General features: G+C 36.7%; 1 protein-coding gene across 1 annotated transcript in view; it reads left to right on the top strand.

Annotated features, from left to right (window-relative positions):
• Positions 1 to 24901, top strand: part of LOC145662927 (suppressor of lurcher protein 1-like) — a 2696516-nt gene that overhangs the window by 580674 nt on the left and 2090941 nt on the right. Inside the window, exon 3 of the mRNA XM_081728947.1 lies at positions 20810 to 20879. Coding sequence (XP_081585073.1) covers positions 20810 to 20879 — 70 coding nt within the window. The remainder of the gene's footprint in view (positions 1 to 20809; positions 20880 to 24901) is intronic.

Genomic DNA, 24901 nt, shown 5'->3' with positions numbered 1-24901 from the left:
CTCGTGCTCATCCCTATTAATAAAAATATACTTATTTAGCAGAGAAATTATTTATGTAACTTCGTAACTTAAAAATTTGATCTTACACTTTACCTGCACTCTTGCTTTTGAGATACTAAAAACAATCTAGTTCTATCATTTTTTTCCAAGAATATATAGGTGTCAGTACTTAATTTCTTATAGTCTGTTTCGATCGGGAACGGTACCTGTTCAATAACATAGACATAACATCTTGTAATATTGGACTCCTCTGAAAAGTTTTGGACTCCTCCCAACAATGATTTCTAGGTGAATGCTTGGAGTGTAGATTTGGTTACTGGCTCAGTCCCTTCTGCTGGTCTCTTCCAAGAGGCCACGTTTCTCAAACCTTTCTGTATACGCGAAACAGTTCTTGGACTGCATATTTTAATTCAAAACTATCTCTTTCAGAAGGAAGGAGTTAAATAGATTCATTGTCACTAGATCCAAAAATAGGTCTAAAATGAAATTTATTTGTTTGTATATTTGTTGAACTGTTAGCTTTTCGTTTCAACACCGAGGTCTTATAAGACGTGGACCTACAATTGGAGGTGGAATCAACCACCGCAATGCATTCATTTTTTTTTAAAATTTGGTTCCACCAGAAATCAAGCCCGGAACCACGTGCCCTAAAAATAGTCCGGACGGAGTTTTCGCAAAAGCAAGCAGATATCCTCTTTTTCTTATTTTTCAGGGTGCGGGAAACGGAATCAACTTCAAAATTATAACGGGAACAATGTGACTCAATGCTGTTAAAGTAATCATCTTGGGTAGGAGTCCATAGTTCGATTACAAGATATCAGACTATATGAGTTTGTAGTGCATAGCATCGTTTGAAATTTTGAGTTTTACGTCCCACGACTATGCTGGTTAGGCTAAAGGAGACGGTGATAATGAGAGATGAATGAAATGGTGGAATGAAGAAAGTGGGAGGAAACTCGAGAACCCCGAGAAAACCCACACACACGGTGTTTGTCCACCACAAAGTTCACTTGGCGGCATAGCATCGTGTCTGTGGGTTTTCTCTCGCTACTGAAAGGGACGTTAAACTCAAAATCAAATCAAATCAAGATTCTCATATTTTATACAACATTCTTATTCCACCCTTTCATTGGGACAGAATCGTTTACTTTCATTAGTCATCCGCACTTCCTTGAGCCTAAAGGGCATGATAGTGAAAATTTCATTCCATTCCATTGAAAATTCGTATATATAACAAGCTACAGTGAATTAGTTATTCGAAGTTTAACATTTAAAATTGTGGGAATAATAACAACACAATACAAAAAATTATAGTGTATTTTTAATATTATTTTTAATATTGAAATACCAAATCTTTAAATGAAAGGCATTGAAATATTTACGAGGCACATTTCAAAAGAAAGGGCCGATATTTAATTGGAAACAGGTAAGTAAGTTTAGCAACATTGTTTTATTGGGTAAAAACAAGTACATATCCACTTTATTTTTCAACATAGTCACCATTATTTTCCAAACACTTTCTGTACCGTGTCACAAGTTTTTTTTATACTCTCTGCATAGAAGTTCGCCACTTCAACACTACCGTTTTCAATTCATCAGGTTCTTCAAATCGTTGAGATAAAAGCCAATTTTTTAGGTGCAGAAAGAGGTGAAAGTCACTTGGTGTAAGGTCTGGACTATATGGGGGGAAGGTCAAAAAGTTCCCATCCAAATTTCTCAATTGTCTCATCGGTGAGGGCAGCAGTGTGCGGTCTGGCGTTGTCATGGAGGAGCACAATTCCTGAACTCAACATTCCACGTAGTCGGTTTGTATAGCACGTCTGAGCTTGTACAGTGTATGCTTGCGATGTGATTCATGGTGTCCACATTCTGGAAAGTCAGGGAAAATCAGGGATAGTCAGGGAAATGGATTTTAGTCAGGGAAAGTCAGGGAAATCACAAGAGAAGCTTGCCAAGTCAGGGAAAGTCAGGGAAAATGCACAAGAAATTGTACGATCAATTACAAACATTACAATTAGAAAGATTTCTTGTATGTTTTGCAGTTGATTCCTGGAGGGACAAACACCATATGTTGATGGAAATGTACAAGTATTTTTGTATTCACCTTCTGATGCTTATCAGAAGGTACTTTCCCGCCTTCCTAGCGGCTCATTTTTTTCTTCCGTTTTTTTTTTTGTTTGTTTTGTTTTGTTTGTTTGCTTTTTACTTGACAGTAGAGTATTTTGAATCTCTTCTTGGTTTCATACATACTTTATTTTCATCTTTTTCTAACACCTGTACTATAGGAATACCAAGTCAATATTTCAGGCTCTTTGGTAGGCTAAGCGAAAAAAATTCAGTTGTTAATATCAGTTGAAATGTTTCGCACGACCTGAGCCCAATAATGAAACATACCAAAACTGAGGGCTTGTCTAGATACTTAATAGATTGTTTCGCATGGCCTGTACCCAATGATGAAAAGCAACAGGATGATTCAAAAGACTTGCACCATAAACTACATCCGTGAACATGTGATTGTGAGTCAATGATGCAGGCATAATGGGCTTGCTTATTCCGTGAGCGCTTGCTTCCCGTAAACAAACTTGGCCTAGCTGTCAGTCCAAAGTCCTTATCAGTTAACTATTCCTTTGAACACAGTGTTTTTTATATAAACAGGGCTCCCACTTGTCCTGTTTTCCTATATTTTGGAAATTTGTGACAATTATTATAGGACAAATATAGATGTCCTTTATTTCCTTTATTTTTCAAGTGCAGTCCCAATGATGATTTAAATTGCTACATATTAGCAATATGCTAATTGTGTCTTAGGATTTTTTCTGAGGGACTAGAATATGCATATGCCTTTATGAGCTATATATATTTGCTAATTTAATTGTATCTAAATTTTTCTTGTATAGATTATTAGTTTACAATGCCAAGAAAAACTCGATTTTGCGATCAGTGGCTAAGTGATCAGTCTATATTTATTTTATTATTATTTTTTAAGGATACAGCAGGTCTACTAAGTTTAAAAAGTAAAAAGATACTCTTATTTTGTATTAATCTAAATCTTGTTTCCGGTTGCCCTTGGAGGTGAAGGGTGACCTTTTCTTACAATACATTTATATTTTTTTCTGTGCTTCAGAGCATAATATTCTATTGTATCTACCTATCTACATAATTTCTAAACCGCAAAAGTTGGACCGCTTTGTAGTTACTAACATTGATATACTTACGAGATAACAGGTGCTGATAGTAAACTGTTACCCCAATTTGATTACCATCACTAATATATGTACGAGCTTTCGAGAACTAACTCACTGTTCTCATCATCAGGCTTAGATGGGAGAATAGGATGGGTGAGGGCAGCACGGACGACGATGTGAACAGTGAGTTAGTTCTTGAAAGCTCGTACATATATTAGTGATGGTAATCAAATTGTGGTAACAGTTTACTATCAGTTTGTCTGGTAAATATATCATTGTACGTAATTTCTAATTTCACTTCTAAAAATATTTTAGATGCCTTTCTTTGCATTGCTTCAGAAATTAATATCACTTTCTCTTTTTGCAGGTTTAAGTGGGATGTCAACTCAATAATCTGACCTTATGAGTCATCATAATGGCTAATAAGTCAACTTCTTTTAATGATCAATGGCTTGATGAAAAGTTGTACCCGGAATTTTCATGTTGGATTGGACGTGTACATGGAAATAGTGGATGTGCGTTTTGCAAAGTATGTTCAAAATCATTCAAGCTTAGTAACATGGGACGAAGAGCAGTGTCCTCTCATGCTAAAGGACCTCAACATCTTAAGAACTTGAAAGCTAAACTCATGCAACCTGCTGTCAGTGTGTTTGTGCCTTCCAGTTCAACAGGTCAGTCATCAGGTACAAGTGACTGTAGCCAGGAATCTGATCAAACTGTGTGTAAGCATAAAGATGATCAGCCAGAATCAAGTGAAGGAAGTGGTGAAATCAATAGCAAAAATAAAGAGCGTGGTTTACATTCATACATACAGACCGAAGAAATTATGAAGGCAGAAATAATATGGACTTTGGAGTTGGTTGCAAAGAAAATATCCTTGAATGCTTGCCAGAACATTAGCCAAACTTTCCAGTTGATGTTTCCTGACAGCTCTATTGCTTCCAAATTTACTCTTGGGAAGACAAAAGCCTCTTATCTAGTAAATCATGGCTTGGCTCCATATTTTAAAGATTGTGTTATGGATAGAGTTAAACAGGCTTCAGATTATGTCATATATTTCGACGAATCTCTGAATAAAGTAGTTCAGAGAGGCCAGATGGACCTAGTCGTAAGATTCCGGGATGTAAATCAACAAAAAGTTTCTACATCATATCTAAATAGTGTATTTTTGTGACGGGCAAGAGCCGATGATCTTTTGGAGAGATTCAGAGAGGGAATAGGTCTTTCATTAGACAATTTACTGCAGGTTTCCATGGATGGACCAAACGTAAATCTCCTCTTCAGGGAAAAACTAAAGAGTGAAATGTGCCAACGAAATCCCGATGGAAAAAGTTTGATAGACACTGGTGTTTGTGGACTACATGTTTTGCATGGTAGCATGAAAAATGGGCTAAAGGCATCACAGTGGCATTTAGACGAGACTCTTAGGGATATGTATTATCTTTTTAATAACAGCAGAGCTCGCCGGGCGGAATATACTACCATTACAGGATCCACCGATTTCCCAAAAAAGTTCTGTTCTATCAGATGGCTTGAGAATGTGGATTGCTTGGAAAGGGCTGTGAAAATTTATCACAATGTGAAGAAATTCATACAAGATTCTACACTACCTAGTTGTCGGCAACAATCTTCTTTAAAGGAACAGATGAAAGACCCTCTGTTGAAGAGTAAGTTGGCTGGTTATAGAGTTGTTTCAGCAGAATGTGAAACTTTTCTTCGAAGATTTCAGTCTCCAAAGCCACTAATGCCTTTCTTGCACACAGCACTTTTGGACTTAATGCATAGTTTATTGGCTCGATGTGTGAAACCAGAAATATTGCAGCAAGCTGACTCTGCTCAAAAACTGATGTCTTTGGAACTTTCAAATGAGAACCTTCTTCCTTCAGCAATGATTGACATTGGTTTTGCTACGAGGAAAGTATTAAGAGAAACCGTATGTACAGACAAGGAAAAAGCAGAATTCAAACTTGAGTTTCGCAAATTAATCATAGGTTTAGTTCAGAAGTTGCGTGAAAGAAGCCCGCTGAAGTACAGGTTTGTGCGTGGTGTCACTTGTTTTGCCCCAAGTATTATTTTGGAGCAGCCATCTCTAGCAAGAAAGAGAGCGCAGATTGTTCTTGAAGACCTTCACAGTGCAAACAGGATTTCGTCAGATGTGGCTGAACAGGCAAAGAAACAGTTCAGTGTATTGTGTGTTGAAGCACAAGGTTCCTTGAAATCATACTTTTGCGAGTTTACTGCAAGACACGACCATTCTGTAGGATTAGATGAGTTTTACTACAAGATGCTAAAGGATGATGTCAAGTTTGCTAGCCTTTTGAATGTAGTGAAAATTTGCTTGATAATGTCACATGGCAATTCACCGGTTGAAAGTGGTTTCTTCATCAACAAATCACTACTTGTAGAAAATCTTGTAGAACACTCTCTGGTGTCCCAAAGACTTGTGCATGATGCTATCAGCAGTGCTGGGGGTGTAGGTAATATATCCATCACCAGGAGCTTACTACAGTCTGTAAAATGTTCCAGACGAAGGTACCAAGATTATCTGGACAAACAGAAAAGTGTACAGCGCGAAGAAGAAAAGAAAGTTGTAGAAAAGAGAAGGATTAATCAAGAGCTAAAAGATTTAAATGACAAAAGACAAAAGTTGCAGAATAACTTGAAATCAGAAGAAAGTGCTCTTCAAGCAAGAATCGATGAGCTGGAAAAGAAGAAAGGCAGTTTGTAATATGGAACACTTATTAAAAATATAAACTCTTTTATTCCCCACTTTTATGGATAGTTGTGCAATCATAAGTGCGAAATTTTCATGTGAACACATTCTCCATATTGTACAGAAGACGCTTTATTATTATTATTATCATTATTATTTTTTATTTTAAACCATGATTTTTTCAGTTTTATGTCAACATGTGCTAATATAATACATTTTGTAAACTTGTAAATGTACGTTAAAAAATCTTTCTGTATCTTTGTAATCTTGTGTGCATAATGTGTAATAAAATGTAATAATACGACAGTAAATAAGGTGAGAGTTGGCTGGCTATGGGGATGGTGGAGGCCAGAAAAAGTCAGGGAAAAATTGGAAATGCAGTCAGGGAAAATCAGGGAAATTGAGATGGAATTTTCTGTGGACACCATGTGATTGCTTTCCCTGATTCCAAAAAAATCCACCAAAAGAATGCCCTTTTGGTCCAAGAACACAGTTGCTATCATTTTGCGTGCAGATTGAGCTTGCTTGAACTTTTTCGCCTTTGGGGAATTTGGATGACGCCACTGCATCGATTGTTGTTTCAACTCTACATGGATGTAAGAAATCCATGTTTCGTCACCTGTAACAATGTGGGTAAAAAATCCATCACCCTCTCTGTCGTATCGATCCAGAAATGCACGTGCTGCAGTCAGTCAATTCTGTTTGTGGACGTCTGTCAACATTTTGGGGACCCATCTGGCACACAATTTCCGATATCCTAATGTTTCTGTAACAATTCGAAACAATGTTGTTGGTGAAACTTCTGGAAATTCGATGTGTAGAGCGGTAATGGTGAAGCGACGATCTTCTTTAACTTTTTTATTCATTCGCTGCACCAAGTCGTCAGTCTAGATGCTTGGTCTTCTCCTCGTCGTGGATATTTGTACGGCCTTCTTTGAATGCAAGACTCCATTGCCGTAACTTTCCTTCACTCATTACAATGTCGCCGTACATTGCACACAATTCTCTATGCATTTCAGCAGCACGTTGTTCTTTGGCATGAAGAAATCTAAACACAGAGCGAACCTCGCACCTGGCGGGATTTTGTGTGTGCGCAGCCATTTTAACACGCTCCAGCACACACGAAAACAAACAGATGACTGGCGAAACTATGGCTGTTTGATAGCCAATGGACCAAGTGATGTTACTGCGCAAGCGTGATCCGATCACTATTGCCAGTCGGTTATAATAAAATATCGGCCCTTTCTTTTGAAATGCGCCTCATATCTATTCAAATGTAATTGACATGTATGCAATAATTTAGAAATTGTAACATTGCATTTAATATTTTTATAATCAATACAGAAAAGTATTAATTATACAAATTGTATAATCTTCCTAAGAATTTAAGGTATTAGTGGAATAATATGAAAATTTTAGTGAGATCTACAAGTTGTTAGCTTTTTCTTTTTAAAGTCTGCCATATGTTAACCTTGGACTGGGAAACTCGGTATTATTATTATTATTATTATTATTATTATTATTATTATTATTATTATTATTATTATTATTATTATTATTATTATTATTACACTGTCAATGTAATTTAAAGCACTTGTCTTGCGCAAATGAAGGGAATTTCATTTGCGGTGATCAGGATAGTTAATTTGATTGGTTGCTTAGTTTTACATTGAAAACCCAGTTTACAACCTCTATTCTCCCATGTTTTGTCTTAAGCCATTAGAAATTAGCCGCCGTGGTTTACACGAATTCACGATAATGAGCTTCAGTGTATGTGTGTGTTTTCCCAGCAGACGAATTCCTACCTTGTACAGGAAACACGCCATTTGTCTGCTGTGATTACATGCTGTCTCAGTGGCACTGTCAATCAACAATCGCTCTAAACTCGATCTATGTTCATGACATTGGTTTCCAGGGTGTAATTGTAATTAGAAATAGAAGTACCGAAGCTGTAAGGTGCAATCTATATTCAAATCATATTGTAAAATCACCCTCTTTATACACTGCTGTTCGTGAAAGTTGCAATAGGAACAATGAATGTTTATTCCCGCTGATTGTGTGGCTATCACGCGCAGCTTTAGTGAACAGGGTCCTGAGTACGACTCTCGGTGAAAAATAATTTAAATTTGAATGTATTGCGGTGGTTCAAATTCCAGGTCAACGTCTCATACTGTCTCAGTGCTAAAAAGGGACGTGAAACTGCAACCAACCAAGACTGAATGGTGGAAGTGAGTTCAAACTTACTTGATTTGTACGACAGGTTATAAAGTACAGACTATTACACTCAGGGGTGCCTATTACCCCTAAGGGTTGGGCGCAATCCTTCCAAGTGTACCATTCTTCCAGGCGAACTTACCATTCTCACCCCAGTTTGATTATCATTATGAATGAAAAATTAAAATATATAATCATGAGCGGAAGTAATATCATGCATACAAATTGCGCCCTAAAACCTTCCTGCAGTCACCAGTGATTATAATCTCCGCGGGATGGCTCACAAGTTGGCTCAACAGCACTTTCAGTTCAGCTTACGGAAGAGTGTAGCGAGAGTGAAATTTATGCAGTGCTCTGGTAATGGGGCTTCGACAAACGAACAGGAAAGAACAGAGCAAATGTCACTAAGCCTTTGTCAAGGAGCACAAAATAATCAGATTATTATATTCGAACGAGGCTGCATGCATAGTCGGCCTCCTGTGTTCGAAATTATGATTTGTACCGCAAAATTGGCTATATACAAAACATGTCACCACGATAATGATATATGTATATGTGGAAGCAATAGACAGAAGAATTTAGTTTACTTATTGGCTTAAAATATTACAACTAATTTTCTCCCAATTTTCGATATATTATTGACACTTATTGCGTAATCGAATCAATTCTACGCAATCCTAAGTTAATGTTAATTTTTCTTTACAAGTATATTCGGCATATTATATTTATGAACAATGTTAGTTTCAGCGTTTGTATGAGAAAAATGAAATGAAGTCTTTGAGTTTTACGTCCCACGCATATGCTGGCGAGGCTAAAGGAGACGGTGATGATGAGTAATGAATGAAATGGTGGAATGAAGAAAGAAACGGAAACGAAAGAACCCCGAGGAAACCCACGCACATGGTGTTTGTCCAGCACAAAGTTCACTTGGCGGGGGCTGGGCGTTTGTATGAGATATCTCACCCATGGCTTATGGTTAGTGTGAAGGAGACGGAGGGTTTGTTTCCTGTTGGGGGGTCATATGACCCCTCGTTAAACTGGAAGTCCATATAACCATACACATAACTAGAGAGAGGGTCAAACTCCTCATTTTCATTTGCAAAATATATTGAAACAAATTTGTAAATACATACTACAATCCTTCTACAATAAGTGTGTACAATAACAAGAGGATAATTCTTTCAGTTCGGAAACACGATGAAAAAACTCAAATTGCTACTTTGGTCGCCATTCCCATCCCATGTTGGTAATGGCGATCACAGTACCAGCTTAATAAACACCTATAGTTCCATAGGCAGTTCATGTCTATTTTGGCTAAACTGTGCCTTTGAAAGACTAAGAAACGTCAACTGAATGTTTTATTGACGTTTTTTGAAACACATGTCACAGATATATCCGTAGTGAGTCTACAGCAGTACAGTCAGCATGCACCCACGATCCACATAGGTTACATCAATACCAAAGCTCGTCGCCGCGCCCAAATTCATCACATATAATACGCAGGTCATTTTGCTAATCTGGTAGATAATCAACTGGTAGATAATCATCACTGTTGTCTTCGCAATTTTTAGCATCCCCTAATCTATCTTCCTCTGACATTGCGTTGACAATGGTTGCAGTTGACATTAGAACTAGTGGATGCATGTTCGTCAATCTGATGATGCTCGGAACCATGGAATTGAAAGTCTTCATCTGTGAAGATAGTGGTGGGATCGAAAGGCCAAATCCCGGTAACTTTGAACCCAGATGCGCCTTTCGTTACACTCGTAACAACCATAAGCTCTACACAACAGCCACCGGAAAGCTTCAAGTTCGATGCCTTTGCCCTTGTGTCTCTTAATTTCTAGATCACACTTTTGACTAGAAATTCTTCAAAGTACTGGGATCCACTTCGTCTTATCGTCTTTTATAGTTTCCAACCTTCTGCAATTACCAAAGAAAGAAAGGGTTCTAAATATAGAGCAACTATTAAAAGAACAGAAAAAGTTAATGCTACAATCACACAAGATAAGCGATAGGCCTACTTTGTTGATATTTAGAGTGAAAATGAACATTTTTTCGTTTAATGTGTTTAATAAACTGGAATTACCATTGGCCACTGTATTCGATTTTCAGTAATTATCAATTCCAAGTAAATTCTGTTCCAAAGTTTCAGTGTTTGTTTCAAGTAGGCATATTACCTATTTTTGGTCTAGCCTTCTTTATAATTTCTGGCTGGGGAAGTATTCCAAAAGCTTGTTTGGACTGGGGATCACGTTGATCGGCATTCCCAACATTGCGCTATTTTGAAAATTGAGCTTGTTATACTCTAAAACGTAGTTTATTTGAAATGTAACTATGTGCCATGCATTAAACATAAATATAACTTTTTATGAAACTTAGTAACTTTAAGATCTTACTATTTAAAATTGTACTTACCGTCAGTTGAAATACGTAGATTCTTAAAAGGAAATCGACAAAAACAAATTTTAGCACGCTGTAGACTTCAGTCTTTCCTGACAACTTCCCCGACAATACACAAGAAATCTTGCTACAAGAGAGAGATGGCAACAGTAGCTTGGCTTCTGCTCGGGTCACGCAAGAGGTCAAAGTGGGCTGATCGCCATTCCCAACTGATCGTCATTCCCTTACTCTCCCTTAAAGGTGCTTATAGACGGGGCAAGTGGCAGATAGAATTGGCGACAAGTACTGGTCACTCCCTCACTTTTCTGCAAGTATGCCTATACATTGGGTAAGTACTTGCCGCAAGCAAAGGAGTTTTACTGGCGGCAAGTTAGTGTAACTTATGGGTTTAATTTTTGATCACAAGAAATTAATATCAGTTACTGCAAAATTATGTTGTAAAAGGCCCTCTTGTAACTTTTTAGCGCACTTTCACGTTTAAACTTGTCAGTGTACTCCTCATGTCGCACGTTTCATAACAGTTCGCAGTTTTTAAATATATCCAAAAATGTAATGTCATCACTCCTCCACTTGATAGCTTTCTTCTTTTCAGGAACATCCACATACATGTTTAATTACAAGATTTCACGACAAGAAAATAAATTTTTAGTGGCGACAATCGCCTACAGTTCTGGCCGCCAGTAGTCAGGTGACCGGCCATGTGACGCGCTACTTACCGATCGCACATCAGTAAAATTAAACATGTCCGCCAGTACCTACTTGCCGTTCCAGTGCAAGTACCTCTACAGACGAGGAAATTAGGTGGTAAGTTGTTGACGGCCAGTAACTTGCCGCCAGTTCTGGCCTTTTACTTGTTCCGTCTATAAGCAGCTTCAGAGTCTTCATCCTGGCGAAATTAAAATAGCGCTAATTTTACATTAATTATGTGATATCTTCAAATAGATAAAAGATAATCGAAATGTGGAACAAGAGCGCCCTAGACAATATCATTTTACATGAGAAACCGTTATCACGACTCACTTATCTGCTTTCGATTTCGAGCCATTTTGAAAATTGGCATTTATTTTCGCGTTTCTAAACAGCTGAAAACATAAAGCCACTAGGTGACTTGTGATAACGGTACCTCACGCAAAATAATATTGTCTAGGGCGCTCTTGTTTCATATTTCAATTATCTTTTATCTATTTGAAGATATCACATAATTACTGTAAAATTAGCAGTATTTTAATTTCGCCGGGATGAAGACTCCTAAAGATCTCTCGAAAAACATCCTAAGTTACACCAATGAGCAACCTAAGATGCACTATTTTTCGAACACACAATATAATGAAAGGATGCACTCCTTGTTTAATTGATAATAATAATCAACACTAGATTTAAGTATAGAGGCTTCATAAAAATGTGATTGACAGGAAAAAAAATACCGTTCTATTCCTTGAATGAAATTTTATACTTCTTCAGCTCTCAGTAAGGCATGTACTGAATGTTTTAGAGCAGACAAAGAAAAATTTTAATTTAAAGTTTGATTTTTTACCAAAAAAAAAAAATTAGAAAAAAGATGAAGCAGTCTATCCAAACAAGCTTATATTTATCTCTTTGTTCAGTATTTCCTTTGATGCCTCTCTCCCTCTCTCCCCGCTTGTGCGTTTTTCTTTTCTCATACGAGCTAGTGTTTATGTGCACATTTTGAAGAAAGAAAAAAAATAAAATAAATTCTATACAAGTCGATTAATCATTGAGAAGCCATTTCACTTGGTGAACATTTTACTTTCAACGAACCAGAAAAAAAATACGATTTTTTTTCTCTGTAGAAAAGAAATAAGAATCGTTACCAGTGCAAAAATTCTGCTTTGGACATTTTTACGGGCTTTTATTAATTTATTACTTTTTTACCCTTCTTCCCCTCTCGTACCCCTTTTTAGTATTTCTCCCTTCGTATGTAGACTTATATGTGTATATGTTTTAGTACGTACGATTTAGGTGATGATTCTCCTTCTCGTTCTTTTTTGGTATAATACATAAAATTCCATTTCCAACAAATGTCGTTCTTTACACTGCATTTTATTTATTTTTTTACTTTTACTTTTTAATATTTTGAGTTCTTACTCCCTTTAAAAATGTTCCAGGTTTAGGTAATGAATTCCTTTTATTCAACATAATTTTCCCACTCATTCTGAATTATTTTCACACTTGTTTTGACTCTTATGGTATTCTCAAGTCCATCAATTTTATATGTGTGTGAGGCTGGTGGTCGTTTGTGGTTTTACAAAAGGATAGCTATTTTTCTCGTATTCATACACAAGACTACTTGTTTTTATCTTTATCGTATTTTTTTTTCAGTACAACTTTTTTTTTCTATTTCATTTTTATTTGAGAAGACGATGTCTTCTGGTTCCGGAACCCGCAAAACCATTAAAATGGAAATTTTGTCTGAATGGGTTACTTTTTTTCTTTTTTCCATCCTTCTCTTTACCTCCCTCCTTCTTTCTATAGTATAATGTTCCTCCTCCTTAGAACACTGACTTTGCCCCCTCATTCTCCTACCACTTACGTCATGATGCTGGACTACTACTACTACTTCTTCCTTGTAACTTCCCGCACCCTTTCCCATGTTCATCTCTCAGGGCTGTATGTTCGCACGACGGCATTTTCTTTCACCTGCATGAAGTGAACCGGAAACTCTAGAGGGTGCCCCAGGAGCACACACTTCCGGTTAACATGAATGTAGTTAGCTCTTCCCTTTTCTCTGTTGCATTGCCTACAGCTATCTCTATCACTTTCAATCTCTTTGTCTTTAATGGCTGTAACCTATCTTTCTAGAGTTTTTTTCTCTTCCACCAAGTTTTTTCCCCGCATATTTTCTCCACAAATTGAAGGCTTAAAGGTTATAAAAGTTACAAAAATAATCTAATGATGTCAAGACACAGTATTTGCTACCTTCTGTTTTCCCTACTGAAAAAAAAAACTAATCTTTTTCGGATTGTAATGATGTTCCATTAAGTCTAATGCGATGGTTTCATTCCGTGACTAGAATCGAACAAGAATTTAGCGTGTGCGTGTGCTTTTTAAAGTATTTTCTAGATAAAGCAAAAGGTTGCCACTTTTAGCTCTACAAATTGTTGGTTTCTTTCTAGCTCCTTACGTAACTACAAAATATTTTTCTTCTTTGTCTTACTTTTGTTATCAAATGAATATAAAATTCGTATTGAAGAGAATGAAATTGCGGTGCAGATTTACAATAGGTTTCCCACTAGAAATGCATTACATATGCCGTGTATTTGTGACCAAATTGACTTTTAGTACCTACAACATTTTTTTTTTTTTTTTTTTACAGAAACATTTTCGTAAACACTCTCTCTCTTCTCTTTGTTTTATACACACAGTTCTGAAATATATGTTGTCATCACATAATACTTAGCTGATTTCAAATGAGAAAGAAAATGTTTCTTTTTATTAGTATGATGTATACTAATAAGCAACTAAAATAGTGTAATGCGGACAGTAAAACCATATGCGATCGTTAGCGACATTCCCATCGTTCAATTCCAACCACGAACTGCAGCCACTTGGTGTAAGCTGCTTCCAATCTCTCAAAGTGGTCTGGAATAAAGCCATAAACACATTTCAGCGAATGTATCATGGAAAACTTTTAGACGAGGGTGATTCAAAAAGTAATGCCTCCGAGTCCACTACTTAGTCAATAATACCGCAAACTTTCTGAACTGTTTAACATTAATGCACTGATGTTTAAGCTATAGAATGTCACTTCTTTCACTTTCCTATCTCTTTTCGTTCCAGAATAATGGAGCAATCTATGGCATCCAGTGGTGGTGTTCGGTTGAAACGTTCATTCGTGGATAGACCATTACGACCGGAAACGAAACGTCAGTCCATGGAGTACAGCTACACGTCCTCTCCTCCGCCAAACAATCCAAAATTGTCCCTCCTGATGGCAAGGTGTTGTTAACATTCTGCCTCTTCCTGCCTATAGTCCGGATCTTGCGCACTGCGACTTTTGGCTCTTCCCCAAACTTAAGGATCACTTTAAGGACTAACGCTACAGTTGTGATACGGATTTGGAAGCAGCAGTTCGGCAATTGTGTTGCCAGCATCTGCGCGTACATATATAATTTAATTTAATATACTCATGCTTTGCGAGTTAACTTCTTTCATCGGTAACGTGTCTTTAGACACGATAGACGACGACGCTAAATCAGGGTAGCGTCTACAAATGTGCTTAATTTTTAAAAAAAGGAAATACGCCTTAGTCCTCGGAGAGTGTGTTAGAGACGTAATCTTTGGGACTGATGCTTGGGACGTTCTACCATCTAGTGCGATTTTTTATCGGTTTATTCAAAACAGCAGAGTCGCTTCACATTAAAGAAGTTAACACATTGTACATTAAAGATAAATAACACCTTCGAAATGTAAGAATGAAAATTTCTTGATTGCTTAGAAAACATAACAATTCCCTTATGAAAGATAATTTCTTAGACGGCGTTCACTTTTGTTAGTACTTATTTTCTTCACTACTACTCATCTCATAGATACACCTATCTAAGTACTATGTTATTGTTCGTAACAGTTTCGTACGCATAAGTTCGCCAAGAGATTCAATCTCCAAACTTTATGTAACTTCGGGCTTTTTTATACATGTCTTAATATGTAAGATCTTATTTTTGTATAACATCTTATTCAATGAAGGGTTAAAACCTCCGAAGCCCCTTGGATACGTCACTTGAATGTAACAGTTATATAACATACTTTACCTATATATTTTCCAAATTCTGGGATCCCTATTGTAAATCAGAAATTATTTTATGTAGTTGGAAGTTTCCTTTATTGAAATTAATACGTATATTTGACTATGAATATATTCAAACACTAAACTAAATATTACATCTAAACTCGTACTTTATTTAGAGAATATAAAACCAATTATAGCAGAATAATGGAAGAAAAATTATCTAAATTTCGAGAAATATTTGAAATATATAATTTCTTTGAATGTTTTATGCTCAAAAGCTAGCCAGCACACAGAGGCCATCGTGTTGCACAGTTTGAAGCCACCTTTCTGCTAGTTCTTCCATCCCTGGCTGGTACTAATCCTTATTCATCGAGGCGAATAACTTTTGCACTTGCTTTCGGTTGTTAAAACATCACGATTCCAGAAAGTAAACCGTGGATCATAACAAATAGTTTCCTGAAGGTATGAATTTCGAACTATATGCTGGATGTGTTAATAGTTCAATTCCAACTTGTTTCTAGACTTAATTCCAGGTTTTTCGAAAAGTACGAGGTTTTGTGTTCTTTGCAGATATAATTTTTTGCTCACCAATGCACGGTATTATACACACACAATCACATACGTTCAATATAAATATTCACATCTCAGATTGGCATAGATGGTTCGACCGTCAGATACAAATTTGTGAATTTTCTATTCACAACTACACAAGACCCATATCATAATCTTTCGTTTTAATCGCCTGTATTTTGCATTAGTACCCGGTACTTGGCGCTTACATAACCATAGCTTAAACACATTAAGATTGCTAAATAATATTCACTTTTCAATAAAGCAAAACTAACTAAAGCACCAAATATATATTAACAATACTTGTGTAACAGTTTCGACAGGAGGGTAACATTGCCTTCATCAGTCTTTGTCGGATGTTATCATTCCCTTCAGAAAATGCAGATCACAAGTTTTTCCATTTGCATTTGTGCTTAAGATGAATCCAATTCGTCAGTAACAATTCAGCAGCTCCGGATGCTTTGGTCAAAGTCATGAAGACCTACCCACATACTGTACTCTGAAATACCGAGCTCGCCTCTTTTTCATATTTTCCTTTATGCCGTGGCTCACAACCTTGAAACTCAATAATCTAGATGCTAGGCGAGGTTCTTACAACTCAGATTAAATTTACTGCATGTGCTCGAGCTGCATTTACTCAATGTTGAACAGGTGAACATTTAATCTCCAATTAATGTGTAGGGATTATGTTCTAAACCGAATTTCCCACCTAATTTTAATTAGTGAATTTTGGAAGGAAATTTTGATTAAGTTCAAACCCTTGATAGCTAATAACTCGAGAACCAAAGGTGTACGTAAGCAAGTCGTAAGCTTAAAATTACAGTCTAAGTAGAACATTTGTATTAAGTATCAAATCATTTTAGTGATCTTAATAAAAACAAGAAAATGTGTACAACATTCATTTTTTTCTCACTGAGGATAGAGCTTCACCAAACCACGTCTTATTCAGAGAATATGCTTCAAATGTAACATTTGCACAAAATTTCAAGTTCCTCTGTCCAAGGATTTCGGAGATCTGGTGAACGGTGAAACTGTACAATATTCCTTTCTCTCTGTCGGGATGGAATCTGACAACAATCTACCTTATTCATGATGTGACATTGTAGCAAATATTCGTTCAAAGTTTGATATTCGTATCCGCAATAATTTTGGAGGCCTGGTAAAAGACGAGAAAAGTTCAATTCGTTTTCACCTTTCTAAGTCCGGTCAAAGCCTGGGGTATAAAGAAAAATGGTTGTAGAAAATTTCAAGTTCTAAGCTCAGTCGTTTCGAATATCTAAAAAGAAAAGCTGATTTTAGCTCAAACCCTGCTCCTGGCAGGAGCTCATTTGATTCGGAGTCACGTCTCATATAGCCTCGCTGTTGAAAAAGACGTAGAACTCAAATAAAATAAAATCAAAAATCAGTTGAACCCTTTCTATACCACTTCAAGGTTGAATTCTGCAGTTTTGTCTTATTCACATGAAAAGCATTTCTAGAAAATTTCAAGTTCTCATCCTCAATGATTTTTGAGACATGATGGCGAATAAATTAATGTATTTTCCATATTCCCCGTATGCACGATATATATTACTTTGGTGCGAATAGAATATCCAACCCAAGTGCGCCACTTCCAAACACCAGGGGGAAAAAAAATTGTACCTGAGAGCAGAAGTCCAATTTTGGCGAAAGTGAGTTAATCAGTTTTGTATATCTTTCGTTGGTCTGCAACGAATAGTTAGTTGTATTTTGTTGTATACGGGTTGATGACGTAATTAATCAAGTATATAATGTAGTATGTCCAATACGTATTTAGTGCTTAAGAGCCCACCTTACTAAAAGTAATGCAAAATTTACCATTTTTCTTTTGCTTGTTTATTCATAAGTGAAAGGAGATAATGATATGCAACTTACCACAATCATAGATAATGTTGTTCTACAACAGAAAATATGAACGTAAAGAATTTTCAGTGTTGCAATCCATAGAAATTACAGTGTTGCCAGAATAACAATTTCCCTAAAATCTAAGTTAAGGCAGCGACTAGAGAAACAATCTCAACCCCACTTGGTTACGTATTGTGTTGTTTTGGTTTGCTGTGAACTACTTTTTAAATAGCATTATTATTTAGTTTTAAAACTGTATGTTAAAACTATTTTGTTTATTACAAACTAAATACAACTATAATTTAAAAAGTAATTCACAGGAAACCAAAACAACATGATAAGTAAGGCAGGCTCTTAAGTAAGTGTTTTTGATGTTTTCTGGAAAACAAGGATTTGTGACTTACGCACTTCAAGCCCTCAGGTACAGATATAATAGGTATAACAACTGGTTAATCAAAACAGTCGTCATCTGTAACGACACACTTTTGCCATCGCTCAGACAAGAATCCGCAGCAAATGCAGTTTGGAGTCTGTGATGTGAAAAATCTTCGACTACACGTTGCACTGTCTGATCACCACGAAAAGGTCTTCCCTCCCAAGAAGTGCTCGAAATACCGAAAGACATGGTTGTCGAGAGGGGGGGGGGATAGAGGACGATACAGTGGATGCAAAGGGTTTCATGCGCGTCCATTGTAGTATATCAGTAGTATATCATGAAAACATCACGTATTTTGAAAATTTCTGAATAATTGTGGGAAAAACTTTGGAGCATTTCATGGAGTTTACCATTGTAAAGATCTATCTGCAGTGATGGTTTCGCTTTGACGGACAAAGACATGATGGATCAATCCTACAACAGATTACCACACCAGCAACAACTTCCTCAATTAGTTTTGGGAATAGTTCTGGACTTCGATCAAAATCCAGACACTGCCCTCATCGTTAATGATTGTTTTGTCCGATCCGTTTCCATCTGAAACGACAATGCAATTTAGGAATTTTTCACGGTTGTTTATTAGAAGCAGAGAATGCACACATCCAGACGGCGATTGTTGTTGTCCGGCGTTAATGTATACTGAATCCATGAGACCAACCTTTTCATCTTACCGATTGTACAGAGCTGCCGAATGCCAATGGTATGGTGTATCCTTAATTTGTTTGCAATGGTATGAATACTTTTGCAAGAGCCCCTTTTCCATAGTATCTCAGAGGAACTTGTCCGAACACGGACTGGTCATTGTACACGAGGCTCACTTTACAACAGCAAAAGTTGATAAACCAGCGCCGTCACTTAGATTTTTTTTCTGGCGGTTCAAGCATTAATACGCGTATTTGGGCCCCCTAGTAAAGTTGGTTTTGTTCTTCTTGGGTCCGCTCTTTCCATCTTCGTACTCTTTATGAGCCCCCGGAGCCCGCGGGCCACCCGCACGGCAAATTCTGCGGGTCCGTTAGTTACGCCTCAGGGCCCGTTATATACATGACAAATTAATTAAGGGAGAATACTGACAAATCTCATAACCGTAACGAATAAATATTATTTCTGTGACCCCTAATAGTAGAGGGCTTACGACTCATTTTTGCTTTATTTACCTTTTGTGTGCTGTTTTGTTTATGCAATGTAGTGAATCTGTTTGATGCTTCATCTATAATTTCATGTTCGCATCGTATAGAGTAAGGAAATTTTGTCTTGAAATGGGGCCCCGTCAAACGGCGGGGAGCCTCCCTGCTGGGCAGTTGCCCCTCCTGCCCTCCCACAAGTTGTGGTTCCCGGCCCTGTGGTAAACTAATGGTAATCAATGCGTTCATAAGTCATCCTGGCCCAGACACAATAGACCCTATTGATATCTTTTTTTGCGGCTTACTTGGCAGATTGTTGCAGTTTGAAATTAAAAAAAGATAAATCAATCGCAATTACGTGTTCTCAGGATGCATTTTCATAAGATTCTGTTTAACAGCGAACTACCTCCTGACCCATTAGGTACACCAGCCTATTTGCTAAATATGTACTGTGTTTGTAACGTTAGACGCGTGACTTTAGTCCATCCCTGCGTTGTATTGCTGAGGTGAGTTTGCTGCTAGACGTGAAAGCGGGCATTTTATTCTCACTGATCTAATACAATTATATGAATATTATACTTTAAAGCATTAACCTCTCCGTTTATAATAGACACAATAGCGGATTACTCCTAGAAAACAACTGCTAGCAGCTCAGTTATAAATTGAGGATCTAAATTTATTTATTTATTTCCGGAAATTGAAGATACAACCATGCGGACACTATATAAGAAGGAATATTTGCATAACGTGGAAAAGAGATTGAACACAGTAAGAAAGTAGGGAAAAAAGGTACTAACGAATTGGACACAAACCTACATTACATAATATCAGAACAGCATTCTTCTAATTAGACCAGAGAAAATCCTATTCAGCATAGTAAACTGAGACATTGAAATCGAACTCTTCCAACCTCTGGCGTACGCAGAACTTCGTTAAGGGTGATTCAAAATTCACACCGTATTAGGGCTTTTGTGTACGTATTTTATTGTTGTGTCCTTGTATTGTATTGTGTTGTAATGTATAACATTAGGTTGATGCATAAGTTCGTGCGGTTCATTATGCAAGGATAAAGAGATAAAACCTGAAAATTTACCTTTTACGTATGCCACTACTTAAAATAGTGGATGCATAATAATAATAATAATAATAATAAGTAAATGCACACTATCGGTTTAAATGAGGGACAATGAACATAAATCACTTGTAGTTTAGTGGCCATGTTTCCATCAGCACTCAGTGGACTGGGCTTCGAATCCTTGCTAGTTATGGGACTTTATTCTATTTTAGCTTTAGCACACATGAAAAACATGAAAAAAAATCAATTATAACTGCTATATATTTATTATATCTTAGTAAATTGAAAGGCAGATTGTGCGTTGCTTTGATGCAAATGATGACGGGAGGTGGGCCACAGACTGCTTTTGCATTCCAACATGATTCCAATTACTGCTCTTTTGTGAAAACTATATAACTTGCGGACTATATAACTTGCGAATAACTATATAACTATATAAAGTACGAAATGCTTAATAAAATATATATTTTTTCCTTTTTCAGATGCCCCTTCTGATTCTTTCTTTAACGCTTCATTTGATGTTCGTGTTATGTGGCGAGGCAGTCAATCCAGGTAAGTATTTTACACATTCTTAATTCTAAGGAAATATACTTTTTGTTGGTAATATTTTTAATGACTTCTAACAAAGCACGTATTTAATAATCACCCACAAAGATATTGAAGATTTTCATTCGTAGCTGTCTCTCGGAATAATAACTTAGTAAGTGTCTGAGTGGAATGGAGAAGTGTCGGAGTTGGTGCTTTCTAATTCAAAGCATAAAAATGCTTTAAAACTGACAAAATTAATCAAGATATATATATATATATATATATATATATATATATATATATATATATATATATATATATATATATATATATATATATAACATTTTAACCTTTTACAGATGGCCGGAGTATATAAATATACACAAGATTGTTCCGTTAGGGAACGACCGTGATATAAAGACAATAGATTTTTCATTGGGAACGATTTTGTTATATATATATATATATATATTAAATCCTCCACTACCCCTGCCCTTGCCATTTTCTTATGATCTTATTGGCAGACGCATCTGCCCCTAACTCTTTATTAATCTCTCTTTCTATTCGTTTTTGTTACCCAAGGCGTTTTTTTTATGAGTCGTTATAAATTTATCTCAGATCTCTGTTTCTTCTTTTAGGAATTTCTTTTACTCTAAAAAAAGATAAGAATTTTTTTATACGACATAACATACAATACAAACAAACACAATAAGAACATACACTGTATATGGTATGTGAGGTATATAAACGCATATGTATAGTATATAAACTCCGGTATGTGGTATATAAACGCAGAAAAGATTGTCCCGTTGGAGAGAGGTGTGGTCTATAAAACACGAGGGATTGTTCCGTTGGTGCAGGTGTGGTATATAAACATACAGAAGATTGTCTCGTTGGGAAAGGATGTGGTATATGAACACAACATTTACATGGAGAGGATGGGTGCAGTTTATGAAGCTAGTTTACCTTTATAAAGTAAATCATTCAATATCCAATTATAGATTTGATTAATTTTTAGGGTGTCTATTTTCTCGTCTCTGAAGAAAAACTGATGGCCCCTAAAGGGTGTTACAATATCTCTTTCAAACACAGCGCTTTTTTCCAGAAACAGCATCAGTTAAAAGTTAAAAATGCAACATATACAAGCGGAAAATAAGGAGACCGAAATTGCACCAAAACGATAACATTTGCTGTCCTCTTAGCTGGTCTAATGACTAGCACGCGCGCCTTTGGTGAACGGGGCTCCGGGTTCGATTCCCAGTAGCAGAGGTTTGAAATTTGAATGCATTACGATGATTCTGATTCCACCTTAAACTATATGTCCTTAATATAGCCTTGGTGCTGAAAAAGGACGGTAAATACCAACTAACATAACCACATCACTTACTTGATGTATGTGTACTTGATGCACGAGTCATCATTGATGCTAAATTAACGCTGCTTTATCATTCAATTAACTGGGTGTATGTTTATTTGTTGAAGTTTAGCGTCTCGTTTTAGCACCAAGCCTATGTAAAACGTAAACCTATAGCGTAATATGGAATCCCAACAATCACCATAATGTGTTTACTTTTTCGAATGCCGGGAATCGAACACTGAACATCATGTACCAAAGTCACATGTGTTAGCTTCTGGACCAGCGGGGATATAACTAATAAACTAGGTGTAGTTGCTACGTTCGTTGGTCCTTTCAAGAATGAAGGAAGTTAGAGAAAATTATTAGTTTCAGTGATCGTTTTAAGCTGTTTTGTGTTCATTTGCAGTACCATGCAGTGGGGGAACGGGTGAGTGGGGCAACGGCCCCAGGCGCCGAAGTAAGGGGGCGTAAAATTCGGGAGGAAAAAGGAAAAACGATAGCAAAATTTACTTGATATGTATGTATGGGGGCGCCGTCGTATACTCTCGCCCCGGACGCTGATTTTCATTTACACGGCACTGTTCATTTACAACCCTTTTCATCAAGCTAAAAGTTAAAACATTATTTTTAGAGTAACACGTTGAAAGTGTGGTTTATTCTAACGTTGGACTTATAACTCAAGAATGCTGTACTAATTTCATAAATAGAAAATCGAAAATTTCAACTCATAAATGATCGAATATCATAGATCAGGTCTAGTGGTTTTCTAGTAGCTTAAGGAGTGCTTGTAGTCATTACAAACTTCCATCAAAAGTGAAGTAAGAATTACCGGTAGTTAGTAAATATATACATTATCTTCCACTGTTTCAGCAACGATTTCATCGGCAATCTTTGAAGCTGTTTTGCATGTGTATAATTCCTAAATTATTTTCATATAGCCTATACTCAATCTGACAGAAACCCGATGGTTTATTAAGTTACTGAAGCGGATTAACACTTATAAAATCCATATTTAGTTATTTTACGCCCCTGGATTCAAGAAATTATGCGTCCGTTTACTTTATTTGCCCTCCATCCCTTTCAGTGTTCGGTATGCAAATTCAGCAGTTTCCCTGACATACGTATTTCTTTAGAAACTTTATAGAAAAGATCAAAATTTGGACAAAGCCGTAGGTTATTAAGAATTTATGATGCGTAAACTGACGGAGGGGAAAGGTTTCAAAGGGGAAGGAGTGGCTTAAGACATATGCTAATAGAGTATCCGAGTATCTGACGACATCCTCAAATCAGAAGATGAAATGAAACTCACTCAGTTTGTAAACTCATTTGTCAAAACAAATGGATATACCTACATGATATAACCTTAAAAAATATGGTGTGGGTGTGGGTAAAACACTTCTAACACCGAGGGGAGTGGGAAGGGTGGTGACGTAAAACTAATCTAGAATAACCGATAATAATGTCAAACGTACAATGTTTGAGGTCGCTGAGGCGAATAGTGACATACCCGATGTCGTTTAATTCCAAATTCAGTCCCCGTCTGCATTAAGGATGACAAATGGTGGAAGATGCCGGAAATGATCAAGATCAGTCCCAAATCCATAGGGTGTATAAGCTGGTTGGTGACAGATCCGTGTTTAGAAAACAACGTTCTTGTCAGCTGACTCGAAAATTAACAAGGGCAACGCTTCATCGTTAGTTATACTAGTAGTTCTTTATATTTTGACAGGGTAATTGTTTCGAATGTTTTCCCTTTCTTTCAGAGTTCTTTGGCAAGGAACTTCCCAATTGAAGGAACCATAGTGAAACTAGTGTTCACTGATTAGATTATGGCGTCATCTATCACGAATCGAGGAAACCATTTCGAATAAACTGTAATATTTTTCCTCGTAAAATCCAAATCGGTTATTAAATGGAGTATCCTCAAGTTGTGCCCCCATCCCACTCCCAGGAGGACGGAACTTAGCATTTTTTCACAGATGAATTTCCTTCTCCAGAATAATTAACCTTTTATTTACATTTTTTTACTTACATATATTTTGCAGTCCCAAGTTAGAAAATACACCCTATTGCTGTTCAAACGTAACTGAGTCAACGGGCTCAGTGGTAGAGAGCTTCCCTCTGGTGCGTGGGGTCCCTAGTTCGATCCCAGGCCAAGTAAGTTTGTTGCGGACAATATCATGTCCATGGATTTTCTCGAGGTAAATTCCATTTCCTCCCACATTCTCATTCTACTAATTATTCCATCATCATTCACGTGCCTAATCATTCGTCACCCTTAGCCATAACCTTGAACGTTAAGCTGAACTATTTAATTTCATTCCATTTTCATTTGCATAACTCAGTCAATATGCAGTGCTCACGTGTCAGTCTATTGTGACCGTGTTGTCTTTCTTGTAACATTTGCAATCAATTTTATTGAAATTTATTGAAAGAAAGAAGATAAATAAATATACATAGTACAGATGGCACTAGTATATTATATGAAATAAAATCTTTAAATTTTACGTCCCACTGGTATGCCGGTTAGGCTAAAGGAGGCGGTGATGATGAGTAATGAATGAAATGGTGGAATGAAGAAAGTGAGAGGAAACGGGAGAACCCCGAGGTATAACAATACTTGTATTTCAACCTTTATTTGTATTTGTGGACTGAATATACTTTTAAATTATGCACAAGCTATTCAAGA

The sequence above is a fragment of the Thermobia domestica genome, chromosome 10 (genome assembly GCF_964235325.1).
Source record: "Thermobia domestica chromosome 10, izTheDome1.hap1.1, whole genome shotgun sequence".
NCBI lineage: Eukaryota > Metazoa > Arthropoda > Insecta > Zygentoma > Lepismatidae > Thermobia > Thermobia domestica.
Note: the sequence above shows the minus strand (reverse complement) of the source record. Positions and strands in the feature narration are given on the sequence as shown.